General features: G+C 42.4%; 1 protein-coding gene across 6 annotated transcripts in view; it reads left to right on the top strand.

Moving 5' to 3' along the window:
• Window positions 1-20,764, top strand: part of ryr2a (ryanodine receptor 2a (cardiac)) — a 149,690-nt gene that overhangs the window by 95,631 nt on the left and 33,295 nt on the right. For all 6 annotated transcript variants that reach the window (XM_047327633.1, XM_047327634.1, XM_035612945.2 and 3 more), the window contains 33 exons: window positions 113-253; window positions 1,030-1,193; window positions 1,381-1,459; window positions 1,598-1,687; window positions 2,325-2,462; window positions 2,595-2,672; window positions 2,836-2,911; window positions 3,146-3,269; window positions 4,275-4,390; window positions 5,132-5,196; window positions 6,016-6,137; window positions 6,398-6,447; window positions 8,716-8,776; window positions 9,558-9,796; window positions 9,935-10,016; window positions 10,904-11,034; window positions 12,374-12,501; window positions 12,676-12,868; window positions 13,494-13,576; window positions 14,013-14,170; window positions 14,313-14,400; window positions 15,303-15,395; window positions 15,654-15,824; window positions 16,356-16,415; window positions 16,975-17,109; window positions 17,332-17,444; window positions 17,834-17,930; window positions 18,060-18,166; window positions 18,793-18,844; window positions 18,955-19,005; window positions 19,140-19,239; window positions 19,743-19,822; window positions 20,117-20,193. In XM_047327633.1, the coding sequence (XP_047183589.1) occupies window positions 113-253; window positions 1,030-1,193; window positions 1,381-1,459; window positions 1,598-1,687; window positions 2,325-2,462; window positions 2,595-2,672; window positions 2,836-2,911; window positions 3,146-3,269; window positions 4,275-4,390; window positions 5,132-5,196; window positions 6,016-6,137; window positions 6,398-6,447; window positions 8,716-8,776; window positions 9,558-9,796; window positions 9,935-10,016; window positions 10,904-11,034; window positions 12,374-12,501; window positions 12,676-12,868; window positions 13,494-13,576; window positions 14,013-14,170; window positions 14,313-14,400; window positions 15,303-15,395; window positions 15,654-15,824; window positions 16,356-16,415; window positions 16,975-17,109; window positions 17,332-17,444; window positions 17,834-17,930; window positions 18,060-18,166; window positions 18,793-18,844; window positions 18,955-19,005; window positions 19,140-19,239; window positions 19,743-19,822; window positions 20,117-20,193 (3,542 nt within the window). The remainder of the gene's footprint in view (window positions 1-112; window positions 254-1,029; window positions 1,194-1,380; window positions 1,460-1,597; window positions 1,688-2,324; window positions 2,463-2,594; window positions 2,673-2,835; window positions 2,912-3,145; window positions 3,270-4,274; window positions 4,391-5,131; window positions 5,197-6,015; window positions 6,138-6,397; window positions 6,448-8,715; window positions 8,777-9,557; window positions 9,797-9,934; window positions 10,017-10,903; window positions 11,035-12,373; window positions 12,502-12,675; window positions 12,869-13,493; window positions 13,577-14,012; window positions 14,171-14,312; window positions 14,401-15,302; window positions 15,396-15,653; window positions 15,825-16,355; window positions 16,416-16,974; window positions 17,110-17,331; window positions 17,445-17,833; window positions 17,931-18,059; window positions 18,167-18,792; window positions 18,845-18,954; window positions 19,006-19,139; window positions 19,240-19,742; window positions 19,823-20,116; window positions 20,194-20,764) is intronic.

The raw sequence follows: 20,764 nt of genomic DNA, 5'->3' as shown, positions 1-20,764 counted from the left end.
TCTCAGATTTGTTAAAAACATATTAACCATCGTCATGTGGCCTTGTCTTGAGCCACTGGCTGCACTCCTTACACTGAAAACCGTGGATGAACGCCCTTTTGACTTTCCCCAGCTGTTGACCAATCACTACGAGCGTTGTTGGAAGTATTACTGCCTGGTCGGAGGCTGGGGCAACTTTGGAGCTGCATCAGATGAAGAACTTCACCTCTCCAGGAAACTGTTCTGGGGAATATTTGACGCGCTGTCTTACAAGGTGAGGCTCTAGTTTAGGTTTCTTTTTTATCAATAGAACTGCAAATCTAATATGATATAATGATATGAGTGATTGTGTAAATGATATTCACAATCTTAAAGAGACAGATTCATTAAAAATGCATCAGAATCACAAGTAGAGTCTGATATATCCTAATGTTTAGTCCCCAGTTTGGCTCAAAACTAAACAATGATTACTTCATTTCCCACAATGCAACCAATGACATCTCTTTGATAGACCTTCACTGTCAGGTAGCTGGTCATATCTTTTCAAAGTCCACAACTCCAGTTTGTCAATTAGGATTTTATAACTTACAAATCTGCTTCCTCAGATGTGACAAAGTTCCTCTAAAGCACCAGCACACATTTTATACACCAATTAGTCACAAGCCGTTGAACTATTGTATGAAAGTTATTGTACAAACTTTGAAATGTAAATGCTTCAAATTTGTGCCCATTGTCCGATTAGCAAGTCACCGAGAAACCTAAACTGTCAAACAAAAAAAACTAGTAACAACAGCCGGTCATGTTGAGCCGCCTGGGGGTGTGCAGGTGACCCATGTCAAAGGTTGGGGAAGGGGTAGTGTTAATGTTCATGTGCTGTTCAGCCAAAAGAAAAGACAACATTGCCATCTCATCACTCCGACTTGTACCACAAGCTTCTCCGCTTGCTCAAGGTAAAAGGGGTCAGATTTTAAAATATTCTTCCTCGGCCACGTTTCTGTGAACTTAAACTTGCGATGGAAGCATAACACTGTATGTGTCCCTGTGATCTAGCGGTATGACCAGGAGCTGTTTAAGCTGGCGTTGCCGTGTCTCAGTGCCGTGGCGGGCGCACTCCCTCCAGACTACATGGAGTCTAACTACATGGTCATGATGGAGAAACAGTCATCCATGGACTCAGAGGGAAACTTTACACCTCAGCCCGCCGACACCACCAAGTAAACGACAAACTGAGAATTTTACACATGATTCCCTGAGGATGCTAAAATAGGAATAAATTTTTTGGCCATTGATCAAAAATTCAGAAGCAGATAGAAATATTTAAACATATACGACAATTAAGATGTTAGATGGCAGCCGGTGACCCCTTATATGTGACTGTGGAATTCTTCCTTTTCTCATCAGTGTGACTGTCCCAGAGAAACTGGATTATTTTGTCAGCAGATATGCAGAACACAACCATGAAAAGTGGTGTACAGAGAAGGTAAGGTGGCAACAGGTGACAAGTCAAATATGGGATTGTGGTCCTCCTGTTACGGATTAGTTTCAATGGTGTCTCACTAGTTACATTATGAGAGAAGAATTTCAGAATTTTGAAATATCCCTTTTGAATTGTGTACAGTTTTCCAACGGCTGGTCATATGGGGAGCAGTTGTGTGAAATTCGCAAGAGCCACCCTCTACTGAAACAATACAAAGGCCTCTCTGAAAAGGTAAGTGTGCATGCAACAAGCAATAAAGCCGCAAGCATCAACGGAAGTTACAACGGCTGGCCTCATGTTGTCACTCTGTTACAGATATTCAAATTTCAAGTTTGAACCCATTTGATTGACTTGATTTGCTTCTTTGGGAGTCAGCTTTGACAATTCTGGTTCTGGTGCATAAATCATCACTAGACTGGTATGAATCGATAGTCAAAAGACCAAACTAAAGCCTTAAATCTATCTGTGATTGAAGAATGACTGTTGAATTAACCGTGTTTCCTAAAATGTCTTGTTATGCCTCTGCGCTGGCAACAGCTGGAGTTGAAGATTATGTTTTTGGTTGTCAAGTCAGTCCCACTTATGTCGGAAACACTGGGAGGGAATTCCTTCAAAGTTAGCACAAATGTTCAATTAGGCTCATCAATCGAAGATCAGGGTCACAGTGACTTCAAAAATATTATGATTTTTTTTTTGCAACTCAAGAATATACACGCTAATTTTGACTAAATTAAACACAAATAATGGATAAAGGAATCAAATGTGACGCTTTGCTGGTCATTATTCAAGACTCCAAAACTTTCAGCTCTCTGCTTACAATGCTGGAGCCTTTATTAAAGAACAATGAGGTTGGGTTGTATCCTCGTAGGATAAGGAGTCATACTGCTGGTCAGTCAGAGAGTCTCTGAAGACCATGCTGTCATGGGGCTGGAGCATCGACAGGATCAGGGAGGGAGACCCCGCCAGCCTGCACAACAAGTCCAGGAGGATATCGCAGGCTAGCCAGGTACACACCAGCATGCACACAAACACACACATACAACTTCATTATGAATTTCGCAATTCATGCCATTTGGAAAAAATGGAAAGATAAGTGAAAAGCTGATGGCAATATGCAAATATATTTTCTCTTCCACAGCCGTCTTTTGAAGGAGCTCCAGCCTTCAGCCCGAGACCCATTGATATGAGCAATGTTACACTGTCCCGAGACATGCAGGTGGGCCGACAATATATTGCATATGATCAGAGAAAGAGAAACATCATTGACTCCTGAGCTATTTTAGAAAATGAATATGAAAATTAAATTTAGAAGCTATGGAGGATGAATGGAGATGTGCAGTGCAACAGAGACACATATGTTTGATATTGTGTTTGTGCAGTCTATGGCAGAGCTGCTCGCAGAGAATTATCACAATATCTGGGCGAGGAAAAAGAAAACAGAGCTGGAAGCCAAAGGTAAATCTAACGCAACACATCCACAAACAGCGTTTCCCCAAACCCGTTTATCTTTTCTTCTGCTGCCGTCAGCCGCTTCTAGTGTTTTCATCATTGGATGGATCAGAGCCATGGGTCAGTGTTCCAGCGTTAACCGTGGACACAATACTTTGTTATAGTCTGTCTGAATCAGGATATGGTTCTCTTTGCATTTGCCTGTTGTCCTCCATCCTGCTGTGTTGTTGTTGTGTCCAGGAGGAGGAAATCATCCCCTTCTGGTTCCTTACGATACACTGACTGCAAAAGAGAAATTCAGAGACAGAGAAAAATCACAAGACATCCTCAAGTTCCTGCAGATCAACGGCTACACTGTGTCCAGGTGGGAAATAGGCAAACACGCCACACACAGATTGGACGTGGTGCAATTTCATTTGTGTGTATCTGTTTTCTTAAAAAAGTCTGACCCAGAGATAATATAAACTTTATCAGTGTGCGTCTGCTACAGAGGTCTGGGACGTGTTGAGTCTAACTCACCACAGAGGACAAAAGAAGAGGGCAAATTTTTGTCTGCAGCAACTTTCCAACAACTCTGTATGTTGAATCAGGTGTCATGAAAGAAAGCAAGACCCTTGAGATAGAATGATATACAGTACAATATTGTATAAAAATAGGGCATTATCATATCGAAACATTGGATAAAAAAAGATACAATTCTTAAATAGGACAGTTTTGTGCTGACGTGCTGGAAGTCGCTCTCTTCCTGCAGGAGCAGTTAGACCAACATGGGATGCTTTATGGATGTAAATTTATGCATTTGAAATGCACCCAAGCCGGCTTGGTGGTGACTCAAAGAACTGTCCGGCACCTTCTCAAAATCCTACATCTTAGACCGCTGAGGCAACAGAACCGTCTAAGACAACGCCTGTACACAAATCTAGATCAGTATCTCGTAATTACGAGGTCTTTTCTCGTAGTCAAGAGAGTAGGATCTCACAATTACGAGATCTTTTCTCATAAGGTGTCATTTTTTTTTCATATTCAGTGAATGCAATGCGCTTCCGTACACAGCTCAGTGAGAAAGAAACTCAGTTCTCCTTTTATTCAGTCTTGGCAGACAACAGCCGGCAAGGATAAACTGGAGGTGATGTCTGGTCGTGGGCCACGAGTTGGCAGCAGAAAGGGGTTATTGCAAGGAAGGAGGGAGTGGCAGGATCTGAGACAACAAGAGCGTTACTGATAATGGCCAAGGCAGGCAGAGAAATGGCGTCTGACACTCCGACGCTAGCAGACTCCAGATGCACCAACAGGAAATTCCAGCTTCTCATGTTTATGTAACAAAAATCAAAACTTTGACTTGCTTTGAGATAGTGTTTCTTGTGTCCAGAGGTGTGAAGTCCCAGGAACTGGACACTCCGGCTATAGAGAAGCGATTTGCCTACACCTTCCTCCAGCAGCTCATCACATACGTGGACCAGGCCCACCAACACATGATGGAGTTTGGTGAGACTCTTCTGTAGTCAAATGAATGATATACATAGGGCAGTTCAGAAATCAATATAATGCAATATGCATAGAATGTATTTAACTGAATAATGATAACAATAATGCAAATAATACCATTAGGTTCATAATAGCTAGAATAGTTGAATGTGTGGGTGGCTCGCTGATGAGTATAGAAGACTGAGAATCAGCACATTTTTAATATCTGTGAGAATATTATGTAATTGTTTAAGTTACTTTTAAACAAGGCCATTCAGATCTTTATGGATCAGCGGTATGCCCTTGACAGCACCGACTCCCTGAAGCAAGGAGCATCCTTCAAATGGTGTTTCAGAGAATGGGAGCAAAGCAATGACACAACAGCAGGGGGATGGCACATGCTCACAACCGGCCAATGCTACTGATGCAACATGCAGGATTACCGTTAACATCGTCAGAAGAAAGAAAGAGGGTTTTTCAATTGAAATCTCTTGAGTAAGGTTCTTCTGTGATTTGTAGTAGCAGCAGATATTTCATGTTTATCTGCCACAATTCACATTCACGATACAGAGATTTGTGGAATACATTGCTGAATCACAAGATGTGCCCAGGTGGATGACGTGCATTACAGAAGAAATTGTTCACTTCGAGTAGTCAAGAGTGCTTCTTTTGGTGCTCCTGCATGGAGCAGATTGTGCCTGGCACCACGTAAAACTATCCAGGTCTTAGGATCTGTTCCCGTTCTTCTGCTCTGTCACTCAGATCTAGGAACAAGACTGAAGGGGGAGACGATTCCTCATGAGCAGCAGATTAAGTTCTTTGGAAAGGTCAGAACTCGTTTTCTCTTTTTGGGTTCCTGAGTGTCAGCGCGGAAGTCGGGTGTGTTTGTGTCTTTTTATGTCAAATTTGTGGTGAATTATTGTCTAATAGATATTTAACACCATCTTGAACAGTGAATCATTTTCTGTGGTCGCTGAAGACGTAAATAATTACTTCTGAATGAATTGATCAGGAATATGACATTATTGGTTCACACCAGCAACTGTAAAAAAAGATGGATGACGCATCTCCACTTCCTTCAAAAAATGAAGCTAAAATATCTTGGGTACGGGTGCTGCCATCTTGCACTGGGAACAAGATGTCATTTGGAGCCAGAGTCTATGCGTTAGTGGTCATGGTGTGGAGCTGTGGTGTCGAGGTCCTGTCATTACACAGCCTCGACCAATCAGAAGTTAGTCTCACCCGTCAATCATTATATTTCAACGCCTTTTTCTGTAGCATCAGATAACGAACGAAATTAAATCAAATATAATGGAAAAATTAACACTTGAACATACGTCAGTGTGAAAAGAACTACCCAAAAATTTACTTTTTAGTTTGGTCCATGTTCCAGGTGGCGGCGTTTATGACCTATATTGCAGCCAAACACCAGGGGGAAAAGATGTTTTGGCTTCACTTTTGGGAGCTTTCATGTCATCCAACTTTATTTACAGTCTGTGGTTCACACTGTCAGGCATTCTGTCCGTGAAGAGACATGGACCCAAGAAATTAACGTTTCTAAAGACGAGACTTGGTCTCTTCTCATTGTCTGTTTGAAATCCAGACAGGGGTAATTACACTTTGTGTTTATGCTATTTAACCCGCAGGTTGTCTTGCCATTGGTGGATCAGTACTTTAAAAACCACAGGCTGTACTTCCTATCCACAGCCATTCACCCAATCAGCAGTGGTGGCCACGCCTCTAACAAGGAGAAAGAAATGGTGACCAGGTGAGTGTGGCAAAGGTCACAACAGGAGGTAGACAGAAATCCAGTGATACCCGATTTTGTAGGGTATAACACTTACTAACTTTTGTATTATTACTTAAATGACTAATATGACAGTCGTCACACTGTTGGGAGCCTTGTTACCTGGCAGTGTGCCTTTAAATATATGTACTGCTCTCTGTTTTCCCCTGGTTCTGTCTCATTTGATTATCTCTCATCTATTTCTTTGCCTCCTCCTCTCTCCTTTCATTGAAACCTTTCAGTCTTTTCTGCAAACTGGGAGTTCTTGTCAGACATAGGATATCCTTGTTTGGTAAGGATGGTTTATACCTAATGCTTTTTGGTTGATGGGACATGAAGGCTTGGTTTCATTAAGCAAGTGCTGAGTGTTACATGTTGTGCAGTATGAGTGGGCTCATGACATGCCAAACAAAGCGACGTATCACCTTGCTGGGAAAATCCCAGTTTTGGATCAATCCAATCATTTCGTTGTTTCATGTAGACCCAATGAGTTCTTGAAAATGAGTGAACACTAGCATCACCATTTGGATGTAACCTTAGGTTAGGGTTGCATAAAAATAAAGAACGCCTGTGCTCCTCTGGGCCGTGACCACCAATGGTCCGATGGGTGCCGCGCCAGTTGTGTTGAATCTTATCATAAATCAAGTGAGCATTTAGATTCATACTTAAAGTTTTTTTATAAACATCATCAATAATAACATTACAATAACTAGAAAAAATTAGGAATTGCTTATTTCAAATAAGCTACTATGAATTGTTTGAACAATTTATGAAATTTCAAAACTGCAAAACATTCCGTCTTTCCTCAACCCTCTTCCATGAACGGTCATTGGGTTCATCAAAAAGTTTTCTTTCTTTCATCTGTGGAGCCCTAGACAAGGGACAAAGTCCCCCTCCACTCAAAATATTACTTCACTTGCATGTTCGAGCTTCTCTGTGCAGAATGATGCATTTGCAGAGTTTGACATTGCAAGGCTGTTTTGACATTCATCACCTGAAAGTGGAAAGTCAGAAAGTCATTGTGCTCTTCAAACACAACACCCAACTAGTTTGGAAACAGGTCCTGCTCCAGTATGCAACCTTCACAACTGTAATGTGGAACATGAAACATCCTGTGACAGTAACATGAGCCATGATGGTTACATTTTCTTTATGCTATGATACATTTATATGGAATAACAAACCCTGTCCCATTGCGAAGGCTCATCTAAATGTAGTGTAGGAGAATTTGCAACACTCCCGTGCGTCGAGATGGGTCTGGCTACAGACTGGAGCTCCACTCTAGACCGGAAACACGTCACCTCCACTCCGCTAACCCTAAAATATTGTACCTCATGTTATCTTTCGTGCTTGTCCTGTCTTCACCTTTTACTCTGAAGTGGATGTCACTTGTTTCTGTTCCAGAGTGGAGCACCACAGCTGCAGCCAAACCCTCTTGAGCGCATCCTTTTCTGGGGCCCAGTATCCCATAATCCTTTGTGAACCACTTCATTTCTCTACTGTAGCATTCAGGTGGTTCTTCTCAATGTGGGAAATGTCATGTTTGAATCAGATGACCATTTGTCAGTGGTAAATACTCTATATCACTTGATAGGAGGCTACATAGAAGCCAAGCATACACTTTAGGTTACCTGTGCGACTCTGGTTCTTGGATGAGCTGTCTCGCAATGTGATACACCCGCCTCTTTCATATTCAAAGAACATTTGTGGCCATGATGTCTCTTGTCTACACCCTCTGCCTTTATATATAAGATGTCCGTCTCACAAAGAGGCTCCCATTTTGCCAGATACACTTATCTTGACAACAGAGCAACCAAGCCCTTCTCACACTGTGTGTGAATGAGACATATTCATGAAGGAGCCCGTGCTCGAGGACAGCGTGAGCAAAGATTGGAGATGTGACAAACAGCTTTTAAAAACTCACAAATGCGAGGGACAATGGCCAGCTCACTGCAATGTAGATAAGGTCTTGCAGTGTATATATCACATGTGCACGGTAGTGTGTGCATGCATGCATGATGCTATTGCTGTGTGCATACTATCCTCTGCACAGCAGCTATGTGTGTTGTGTGATATGTGATTCAACTACTTGTTGTACATGAAAATTATGCAATTCCACCATGTAATTTTCCCCAAAGTAAAAAGTTAGTCTGCAGATTATATCTTGACACAAGTGGAAACAAAGATACACATTTGGACCAATACAATATGCAACATTTTTAGTATTTATGTTAAGGCTCTTTGAAGATGAATCATGGTGGTATTTCATGAATTAACCCCTCAATCTCAATTGACAGTGTCTCAGGCAGGCTTGAACTTAATACGTTTGTAATGAATGTATTATATAGTTTGTCCTCACTTATGGCTTTATACTAAAACACAAACATAATGGTACAATTCTTCAGATTTTGTTTTCAGACAATTTGTGTGTGTGTGTGTGTGTGTGTGTGTGTGTGTGGGAGGGGGAGGGGCGGGGGTGCCTGCCAGAAGAGAACCTCAAGTTCTGGCTGGTAATTGTAATAATAATGTACAGTACTATGTTATCCTCTCTGGTCTCCAGGTACTAATGCCACATCCATAGTCAACTGTTTGCAGATACTCGGACAAAGCCTGGATGCCAGGTAAGAAAAGAAAGATGCAAACTGTGACATGTGTGTGTGTGTGTGTGTATGTGTTTGTCAGGGATAATGTTTGAAGATTCTATATGTAGGTTTCGCCTGAGAACGTGGTTTCTTGGAGTCGATAGTGGTGTTGGTCGCTCACCATCATTTACAAGTTTTTTGTTTGCAAGACAAGAGTAGCAGCACTGCCAGGCCAGGACTAGCTGGTTACGATGTTAACTTCAATATAAGCAAAGGACTGATAGAAATATATGCTAGAGATGAGTAAGTAATAGTTTTGTTCGTTGCGATAAGCATCGCTGTCAAGGAATTTTTTATAATTTTCATGAAATGAGATTTACAGGGCCAGATCACCAGACACAACACCTTCACAAAGATCATGGTCTCAATAAGGTGGCAGTCCAGGGTAAAATGCATGGAAAGGTCATTGAAGCCTAAACTGCTGCACATGGTTAGGATTCACCTGTCCAGATTGAGGCTTTTTCCAAGATATAGGGAGTGTTTTAGTTGAGACTTCAGACCGGTCAACAAGTGAATGATTTGGTGAATTAATCTTCTTAAGGAATTGAATCTAATGATTTGGGATACTAAGGAAAACTAAAGAGCTTTTAGACTGAAAGTTTTGAACTCTAAAGGTCATTATGGTTCAAATATGAACTTTTCGCCATATTTGACTGAATGTTTGAATTTCAAATAAAAAACGACAGCCCTTTCAGTTGGTGTAATGAACTACCTCTTTTAAAGATAAGGACGGAAAAGCCTAACTCTCCCCATATATCAGGACAGTGATGAAGACTGGTCTGGAGTCAGTGAAGGTGTCCCTACGGTCATACTTCGACAGCGCAGCGGAGGATCTGGAGAAGACCCAGGAGAACCTGAAGCTCGGCCAGTTCACCCACAGCAGAGAGCAACCGAGAGGGGTCACTCAGATCATCAACTACACCACCTTCGCCCTGCTGCCTGTCCTCTCCTCTCTGTTCGAGCACATCGGACAGAACATGTTTGGAGAAGACCTCATATGTGAGTACTCAAGTTACTTATTTTTGAAATTGATTTAGTTTCATTCCATTGCAGAGGTATTTCTACTTTTCTTTCAAAAAATGAACGACGGAAAGTGAATGAACTGCAAACGTCGCTTGTTTGCCTCTCTTCATGCAGTGGATGATGTCCAGGTCTCGTGCTACAGAATCCTCAACAGCCTCTACCTCCTGGGAACCAACAAAAGCATCTATGTAGAAAGGTGCAGTATAAAGGAACCTTTTTTTCCAGAATCATGTTTCTTCCACATCTGTAGATAGATTTTCACCTGATGCACTGTGCAGAGCAAATCAATTTACAGCAAACATCACTCAAGTCCACATGGCATGATGTTCAAGCATTTCCACCGGATGCAAATGAGACCAAGAAGACCACTGACACAACAGTGCCATGTGTCTTAGGTTGTTGTGACAACACACAAACATAAAATTCAATGTGAAGGACAAATTTCTTTGTGCTGATACAGTTCAATGCACTGATTAAAAGAGACCAGATGATGCATCACGTACTACAAAAGTTTAATTTAATTTAACCTCACCAATAAACTGTGCAGAGTAACATGTGTGTCTCTAACAGTCAAATATATCACTGTCAATTCACCGTTATTGGTTATCAATTCAAAGATGATGGTCCCTATTTGCACCTTTTTCACTCAGATCAAATACTGCCAAAAAGTTTTAAACCCAGTGTTTCAGCAAGAGAATAAAACGAAATGGAGTATTTCCAACAGCTGATTGGCTGACCAACATCAGAATCAACACCAGTTAGGTCAATTTATCATTTTCAACTAAATTCAATTCTCTCTTGTTTGTATAGACCAAATCCCAACCTACAGTATCTCAACACACTTTACATTGTAAGGTCGAAACCACACAATGTTACCAAGAAAGCCAACAGTTGCCATAATGAGCAAGCATGACTTTTAAGACAAAAAAGAGTCTGTTTCCAGAAACAGTCTGGAAGTTTCATTGATTTTGCTTGCTTTGACAAAAGAGGGAACATTTCTCACTGATGTTGACAGTTGTTTACCAGTTTAGATGATTGATAATTCAAATAGTGATTATTTCTATCCTCTCCTCTTGTCTCCAGACAGCGTCCGGCGTTAGGAAAGTGTCTCGCTGCCTTCTCAGCTGCCTTCCCAGTTGCCTTTCTTGAGCCTCACATCAACAAGTTCAACAGCTTCTCCATCTACAACAGCAAAGGAACTAAAGACAGAGGCGGTACTGAAGAATGTGGTTTCCATTTTCATATTTAGCTACACTGTGTGCTTGTGTTTCACATGCATTAGAGGAAGGATTACAACAAGACACACACACGTTTATGTTTTCATCATCTTTGTTTGGACATGGCCCAAGGAAGAACCACATAAAATTCCGAGGCAGATCCAGACTATTGGGTGGACACAGGAATTTCTTTCACTTTCTTTAACATGCCGTGTTAAGGCGTTAGCCTTGGCAGCGGTATGCGCTCTGGAAGTGCCCTTCTAGTTCTTTACGCAGCAGCCCGACTCATCACTCACACCAAGTCCTGGCACCACATCACCCCAGTCCTAAAAGAACTCCACTGGCTTCCTGTCTCGCACCAGATTACCTTAAAGGTGCTGGTCCTCACCTTCAAAGCCCTCCACCATCTTGCTCCCCCATGTATTGATCTCCTCTCCCCCTACCAACCCCCACGGTCCCTCAGATCCACCTCTGCCGGTCCCCTCTCCACCCACAAAGCCAACCTCCGCAGTTTCAGTGACAGCGCCTTCTCCAGGGCTGCTCCCAGGCTGTGGAACTCCCTTCCCCAAGAGATCCGCGACTCCCTCTCCCTCACCACCTTTCAGTCACGCCTTAAAACCAATCTCTTCTCCTTTGCCTATCCCTAGCCACCCCATTCAACTTTTTCTGTTTATTTTGTTTTGTAAAGCGCTTTGAGTTCGTGAAAAGCGCTATAAGAATATGATTTATTATTATTATTATTTATGCAACTCAGTCCTACATATGTTATTTTACTCTGCAGGCTGAATAGTGTCTGCTACCAAAGCAAAAGGCAAACTAAGTGACATTAATATATCTACGTCAATGCAATATAATTATTAAGCTGTGTGTTCATGTTTAAAGTCTATGATGAGCGCAGTTTTTCACAGTAGCTAAGTTAATCCTACAAAAGGTGATGATGAATAGCGCATTAGATAGTAAATCGCCTTCATTTATTTAGCGCTTTTCTAGTCTTATTGACCGCTCAAAGCACTTGACTGGACAAGTCACATTCCCCCCTTCACAAAATTCGTACAGTGCTGCTATTTACAGCGCTTTTACTATCACATTCAGACACTGTCAGAGAGCCGTCGGAGGCAATTTAGGGTTAAGTGTCCTGAGCCACAGCCGCCCGATCCAGTCGGAGCACAACTCACACCTGCTGTATCCCACCACAGGCCACATTATCTTCCACAGCTTGCAGAGAAAAACTCTGCGTTTGGGTTGAAAGAAGGACACCTCCCTCCATGTCAATCCATCAACAACAACATGGTCTAACTCGGAACCACTTTTAAGTGTATGTCTCTCTTCCTCCCAGCTATAGGTCTTCCAGGGCAAGTCGGGGACGTTTGTGCTGTGATCCCTAACTTAGAGAAGTCTCTGGAGGAGATCATGGAGCTGGCAGAGTCAGGCATGAGATACACTCAGATGCCCCATGTCATGGAGGTGGGACATAAAAATAAATGAAAAATGCATACAACAGAATGACAGAGCTGGGTGCGACTGTGGACCTTTATTTCACTTGTACACATCTTGATGTTCAGGACCTGGAAAGGTCTGATCTCATGAAAATTCAACCTTTAACCTTTCACTTTATGTATTCCATCTTTTTTGCCGCAGGTGGTGTTGCCCATGTTGTGCAGCTACATGTCTCACTGGTGGGAGCATGGACCAGAGAGCCGCGCAGACAGAGCTGACAGCTGCTGCACCTCTGTGACCTCTGAGCACATGAACACTCTGCTGGGAAACATTCTCAAGATCATCTACAACAACCTGGGAATAGATGAAGGGGCCTGGATGAAGAGACTGGCGGGTAAACACACCGCCTCAGTTTGTGTGGCTGGCAGACAGACAGACACTGCTTCCACTTTCTACACTATGCTTTTCAAACGAATTAGACTAAAAAAATCATCAGGGCCCTTTTGTTTTTACTGTAAGCAGACAAAATAATCAATTACCTGACCTCCCGCGTTTCTCACCTCATCGTGTCTAAGCTTCAGCACAAACAAACTTTTAAATGCAAATGTCTCATAAAACTTCCACAGAACCGATTTTAAAAAAAATTTCAATGCATAATTGTTGGCTTCCACATTTAGTTGCTAGCAGTTCTTCATACCTTCCTTTGCTGAACTAACTCTAACAGTACGCATAAGTCCGTGGCAACTTATTTAAAATCCCTTTTAGCGAAAAGGCTGATGACTCATCTGGCAGTTTGTAAGGAACACAAAACTATAACTAAAAACAACAGTCCTGCAGTAAACCCTCCTTCATGTTGGTGGTAATAGCCTGTTTTTATTCAAACTGTTATATAGGTGCTGATTTTACCTGTGGAAATGATATATTACTTTTTTTTGAGCTCAGATTTCACAAATAAATTGCCAAATGACACACACCCACACACACATTTAATACACTCATCTCTTTCCTCGCCCCCCAAGTTTTCTCTCAGCCAATCATCAGTAAGGCCAAAGCCCAGCTGCTCAAGACCCACTTCTTGCCTCTGATGGAGAAACTCAAAAAAGTGAGTCGTATCATTTTATAATGAGCTGTAGTTTCTTGACCGTACAACGAGTCAAGGGAGGAAAACGGTGTCTGGCTCCAAACCCACAGGTTAAATGACTTTACAGACCAAATCTGACTCAGTGGCTGTGGAGATTCTCAGTTATCCATGGGTCAGGGATCTGGACCAAAAACTGGACCAATCTAACAGTGTTCTGGACCCTAGTGCCTGTTGGGCTCTTTGGCTTCCAAACAAAATGTTAATCCATCCCACTGGAGATTTTAATGATTTTTTTTTTATTAAAAAAAACACAACTCAACAAAATGTGTGGCTTTCATCAGCTTTTAGAAATGACAGTAGTTACAGTACTAAAGAATATGATCTTATTATCACAGCTATGAACAAGTGTAGTCAGTGTGCCCGTTATCAGCTGGTAATACTGTCTTGTGCTGTGCAGAAAGCAGCCGTTGTGTTGCTGGATGAGGAACAAAGCAAGGCGGAGGGGAGGGGTGAGATGTCAGAGACCGAGCTCCTCATCATGGACCAGTTCACCGTACTGGTCAGAGATCTGTACGCCTTCTACCCGCTCCTCATCCGTTTTGTTGACTACAACAGGTACACTGTACTTCACGTTTTGTTTTGTTTTGTTTTGTTTTCTCAAACAACCGATATAACTTTCAGAACTGTTAAATTCACTTCAGTACAGTTCAGGGCACAGAGAGACGACAATTCACCGACTGCCTTCTTGCACTGACAGGGCCAGATGGCTGAAGGAGTCCAACCATGAGGCCGAGGAGCTGTTCCGCATGGTGGCTGAGGTTTTCATCTTCTGGGCCAAGTCTCATGTAAGGAAATCACTGAGAAGGATGCACAGGAACACAGCGGGGTGCTGCTGAGAGAAAGACAAATTAATGTTGGGAAATTAGTTCCTGAGAGGACTAACTGTGCGTTTAGTGACAACACTGGTAAACTCTGCTTACGGCCATGTTTTTAGATCTCCACTGATTAAATTACCTAATGGAGCTTTCAGCAGCTTTGAGCCCATTATGTTGCTCCACTGGTCTTGTCAGTGTAGTGTTTTCATTTTTTTTTGTCTTTCTGAACTAGCTTAAAACCCTAACCATGTGGGAAATCAGACGTGTTTATACGTTTGATCTTCCATATTCATTTGAGTTGGCAGCGAGCCAGGTGGCTATCCTCCTAAGCCAGAGAGGGATCGAAAGGTATAAAGCCTGGGAAACCCTGACCATATGAGGGGGGGTGGGGGAGGGTGGCTGTGGCTTAGGAGGCAAAGGGGGCTGTCCGCTAACCAGCTGGTTGGTGGCTCGATCCCCTGCTCCTCCAGTCCACATACCGAAGTGTCCTTGGGCAAGATGCTGAAATCCAAATTGCCTCTTGAGGCTGCTCAGAAAGTGTGTCAATGATGTGCGATAGAAAAGCACTGCATATAGAAATGTGTGCTGTTGTAATTTACCATGCTGGAAACCATGAGCTATTGACATGGAGGCAATTTTTGGGCATTTGTGTATTAAACCCATTTGCCACAAGAATTAGAGTTGATGTATCAAGCTCTGATGGTCACACCCGAAGTGGTTGTCTGTGATGAAAGTCATCTCCGACACCCAGCAGCTTCCTGGCTGAACTTGACCGGACTAATCAAAGCTACACACAATGTACACTACTAATGTGTAGTTCATTTTAAGGAATGTAACGGGCGACTGCTCTATGGTGTCACATCTTTCTGCAGAACTTCAAGAGGGAAGAGCAGAACTTTGTGGTCCAGAATGAAATCAACAACATGTCCTTCCTCATCAGTGACACCAAGTGTAAGATGTCAAAGGTACGGGCACATGGAGGGGCAGTGAGAAGGCCGGAAAACGTGAATGTGTTTGCATCAATTTATGTTCATTTATTGTTAAAGCAATTCAGTGAGTGCTTGAGCAGACATCTAAACAACGCTGCAGGAATGATTCTATACACATTAAAATAGAACAGTAACAGACACGGAGCAAATTGGTCACCTCACATTTGTGCCCTGTGAATGAAAAACGTGGCTGTGAACAGCTCTTGTCTTGGTGCTTGGTGGATTTTGCCTCAGGGAATAGTTTCAGACCAGGAGAGGAAGAAGATGAAGAGGAAGGGAGATCGATACTCGATGCAGACAAGTCTGATCGTTGCCACACTGAAGCGTCTGCTGCCTGTTGGACTCAACATCTGTGCCCCCGGAGAACAAGAGCTCATCACACTGGCTAAGAACCGCTTCACCCAGGTATCCAATCGAACATTTATCTAGTAAACTTTGACCTGCTGTCTGCTTTTCAATGAGGTGTGAGACATTCCTAGTGTTTGACAAGGGGCCAATATGTTCAGTTCAAGTCCCACGTCTGGGACATGAATGGTCTTTGAAAGTGGTCACTTAAATTTTAGAGTAGCAACATGTGCGAATACAAGATCAATGTTTGAAAATAGGTGAGAACAGTAACACTTTCTCTGACTTCAATTTTTGAGTTATGTTCCTCATAAAGCAAACAATTAATTGCTATATACAATTGGTCCTATCGTTAAAAAAATTACGGTTAAACCATGGAAGTCGTATATATTCTGTAATTTGGTGAAAAAATGATTATTCATGACCCGTAATCTAAAGAGCTACCTTATTTGCGGTTGTAGTAGCGATAGTTGACAGAAATGATGGAAAGAGAGATGCAGCGAAGTCCACAATTGACCCAGTACCCAAGTGGGTTCCCCCATCTCAAGGTTTAGCTGTATTTCCCTAATCGTACGTTTGCTTTGTCAACAGAAAGATACAGAGGATGAAGTCCGAGAGATCATCAGGAACAATCTCCACTTACAAGGAAAGGTGAGAATACAGTCAAGTACCTCAATCTTGTTTGTGAGTGTTAAACGGTCAAGGTTTAAGTACTTAGTGATAAAAGTTAGGACTTTATTTTTACACTATAGAGAAGATACATGTAAATCGTACTGAGCGTTTGAGCCTTTGGCTCACAGTTTAATGAGAAGTGACATACTGTATTTATCTAACTGGTTTGCTCATAGAAGTGCTCAGGAATCTATTGCTTGCGCTCCCAGGACCTATTGCTACTAAAACTCCCTGAAGTCCATATAAATCTGGGGCAAAGGACTTTTAAGTACGTTGCTCCCTCGGCTTGGAATGACTTGCAAAAAGGACCATAAGCTCCAAGAACTGGTCTCATTGGACACTTTTAAATCCTAAATGACCTTCGTCACTTCGTCTGCAATCAGTGTTAAATGTGCTGCCTGTTTTTAATCTCAACGACTTTTTATTCCTGGATAAATGCAGGTTACAGTAAAAAATAATGATAAAAAAAAAAAGACAACACACGTTTAAATGTGTTTTTCTTCATGTGATTGTGAGTGTGTGTGTTTGTCTTGTACAGCTGGAGGACCCAGCTATTCGATGGCAGATGGCTCTGTACAGGGACCTCCCCAATCACTATGAGGACACCTCTGACCCCGAGAAGACTGTGGAGAGAGTCCTGGACATCGCTCATGTCCTCTTCCACCTAGATCAGGTGTGTGTGTGTGTGTGTGTGTGTGTGTGTGTGTGTGTGTGTGTGTGTGTGTGTATTTGTGATCCTCCTGAGCACAAACTGCTTCCAGGAGAAGCTTCCCTGCACTCTCCTCTTAGAAGAGCTGATGTGAATAGAAATATTATTAATTTTGTGAAGCCAGCGTAGACGCTGTGGTCCTGAGATGGCGACCCACTCCCTGCTGACTTCAGTCTGTGTGTTTAGGTGGAGCACCCTCAGCGCAGTAAGAAGGCGGTGTGGCACAAGCTGCTGTCCAAACAGAGGAAGAGAGCAGTGGTCGCCTGCTTCAGGATGGCGCCGCTCTACAACCTGCCCAGGTAACTGCAAGAGGCGCACATACATCGAAGGGGCTGTAAGCAATTTTGGAGAATGCTTGCTCCTGTCTTTGTTGTTGTTGTTGTGATTTTCCTGCTCAGGCCGGGCCGCGATTGCGGTCTCAGGTATGGGAGACCTTAACGGATGGACCCGTGATTTTTACAAACTGCACTCGCAGTGTTGCAGTGAAGCTAGCGGGCCGCAAGGAAACATTCGCTGATTTTTTCAAAACCCGTACGGCTTTAGAGTGGCTTACTGCCCCTTTAACTCACTCATACTGTACATTATGTCCAGTGTGGATCTGTGTGTACTGCACTTATGGTATGTCTCATAAAAACATTGAAAATGTTGTAATGATGTTATTTGTCCTTCCTGTACCTTCCCAAACCAGGCACCGGGCTGTCAACCTGTTCCTGCAGGGCTACGAGAAGTCCTGGATCGAGGCAGAGGAACACTACTTTGAAGATAAACTCATAGAGGACCTCGCTGTTAGTTCATTTCAATGTACATGTGGAGAAAAAAATTGTTTTGGACCCTGGCAGAATTTCTCTCACTTCTTTTTTTTCCCAGTGTGTGCCGCTGAGGCTTTTCTGATTGTGAATGTGTGTTCATGTCAGAAACCAGGTGCACAAGAGCCGTCCGAAGAAGAGGAAGGGATGAAGCACATTGATCCCCTGCATCAGCTCATTCAGCTGTTCAGTAGAACAGCCCTCACAGAGAAGTGGTGGGTTCTCATAGATATATGTAACATACGAGCTTCCACCAAATGTCACACAAGTCTCAATCATAGGATCTGTTTATAGAAAATCATAGCAAAGGAGTTTCGAAAACTCCACAATCACAAAATACCATCTTTATATATTTACCACTCTATCACTTGTTATACTTGAGTAGTGAGAGACACCAAAACTTTATTTGTACAACAATGTTATGATCTGCTTGTTTAAATTTTGAAACGACTGGAGAACCACAAGTCAACGGACTCAAATGCACGAGACGGAGACAAAAAAAACTTTACTTGAAAAACTGATCGGCAACAGGAAGGAAAAACTCATCGGCAAATAATTCCATATATAAATATATATATATATATATATATATATATATATACATACATACATACATAGATAGATATATAATATAATATAATATTACCGGAAAAGACTACAACTCAGGAAGAAAGACTGGAATCCCTAGGATCTAAGATGAACTGGCACATGGGAAAGGAGACTAAATACACAAGGGGAGGAGAGACAATAAGACACAGGTCTAACACATTAGGACTGGTCAAATAGTGATATTTCTGTGTGTGTGTGTGTGTGTGTGTGTGTGTGTGTTCTCCTGTTGCAGTAAACTGGATGAGGATAATCTTTACATGGCCTACGCTGACATCATGGCTAAGGTACCCGCAAATAAATGCCGAGACTAAAAAAGCTTGTCATCACTTCAAAGTGAAACAGCAGTAGAGATGATGGCGACAAAGTTAACTGTCCATCAATTTTCTTCCCGCAGAGTTGCCACGATGAAGAGGATGAAGATGGAGAGGAGGTGAAGAGTTTTGAGGTGGGTGATCGACGACTCTGTGTGTGTGTGTGTGTGTGTGTGTGTGTGTGTGTGTGTGTGTGTGTGTGTGTCTGTCAGTCTTCGTGATGGTTTGCTACTGTTTGTCAGACCTGGATTGTGTTTCACGTGAACAGGAGAAGGAGATGGAGAAGCAGAAGCTGTTGTATCAGCAGGCTCGGCTACATGACCGTGGAGCTGCTGAGATGGTGCTTCAGACCATCAGTGCAAGCAAAGGTCGGTTCAAAGATGGTACATGATGTTTAAGAATATGACAACACTAAATGGAAGTCACGGTAATTTGATAATGACTCAGCAGTCAGCAGAATATAGGAGTTCATAGGCATCTGATAGTAAAACACAAACACCAAACCATGAACGACTAAGAACTGTAAGTAATCCAGCTGTTCATGGTTTGGTGTTTGTGTTTTACCCTCTAATTGATATGAACTCACTTGTCTGAAAACAAGTGAAATTTGAGAGAGAAAGATGAAACTGTAGGAGATTTGTTGACCTTCCCTGTGACCTGTGAGGGTGTTAGCAGTTTGAGCTGATCTCCAGATCATCAAACCGGCAGGATCGATTGTAAAACAGATCAAGTAAGACGTGTAACGGACTCAGGAATGGGATCACTGCAGTTGCAGCGTTATTGTCAGCTTACGTCCACGCGGAGGACAGAGACTCAATGGCAGGTGGAGGAATGATGTTGAGCTGCTTTCTCTCTTGTCGCTCTGCACCAGGTGAGATGGGTCTCATGGTCGCCTCTACTCTGAAGCTGGGCATAGCTATTCTCAATGGAGGAAACTCCACCGTACAGCAGGTATTACAGTGTTGGCTCACCTGAGCACTGTCGCAAAAACATGTCATTGTTCGTGTTCGCATTGCATTTGAAAGGCTGTATATTACTCAGGATATGGATGTCATTTTGAGCACTGTGCATTTTGTCTGTATGTATCTAGATTTTGATTATGACGAAATACATACAAGATAAGAAATAATAGGAAAATGTGTGGATTATATTCAGTCTAATCCAGTATTTGAAATATGTAGTGTTTGTTGAGACCCTGCCAGCGAGGTACTGTTTCTTCCTATCAGTATTTGTCTCTCTCCCCAGAAAATGTTGGATTACCTGAAAGACAAGAAGGATGTGGGCTTTTTTCAGAGCCTGGCTGGTCTCATGCAGTCATGCAGGTAACTCCACATACACACACACATACACACACACACACACACACACACACACACACACACACACACACACACACACACACACACGCGCACACTTCCTGCTTCAGCACCAAAACAAATTTAAAGCTGGCTTCTTTTGACAGGCTCACTCAGTTAAGCTTTTAGCGACTGTGTTGAATAAAGAGCATTTGTGTGAAAGACAAAAATAAAAGTGCCAGTCGCCAGTCGCTGCAGAAAAGGTGGATGTAACAAAGAACCGTAAAAACACTTAGCCCCCAATTTCTTTAAAAGTCACACACCTTGGAGTCCCAAGTTTAGCTGCAGAACTTGCTTAAGAATGATCATGTTTTCATACTTTTAGCATACTTAATGCTCGGATGTCCTATATATACTCCAGACACATACAGTACAGTCCAGTGTCCAGTGACATTTAACACATTAAAAATACAAACATCATTATTTATAAATTTTGCCTTTGATAGCTTGATTTGAAATAAGGACTTACGCTCCTTATTTCAAATTTAGTCTGAATAATCACAGCACTTCCCCAGAATTTGGACATTTGTCAAGTTTT

The sequence above is a fragment of the Scophthalmus maximus genome, chromosome 16 (assembly GCF_022379125.1).
Source record: "Scophthalmus maximus strain ysfricsl-2021 chromosome 16, ASM2237912v1, whole genome shotgun sequence".
NCBI classification, from domain to species: domain Eukaryota; kingdom Metazoa; phylum Chordata; class Actinopteri; order Pleuronectiformes; family Scophthalmidae; genus Scophthalmus; species Scophthalmus maximus.
This window is presented reverse-complemented; position numbering and strand designations above follow the sequence as displayed.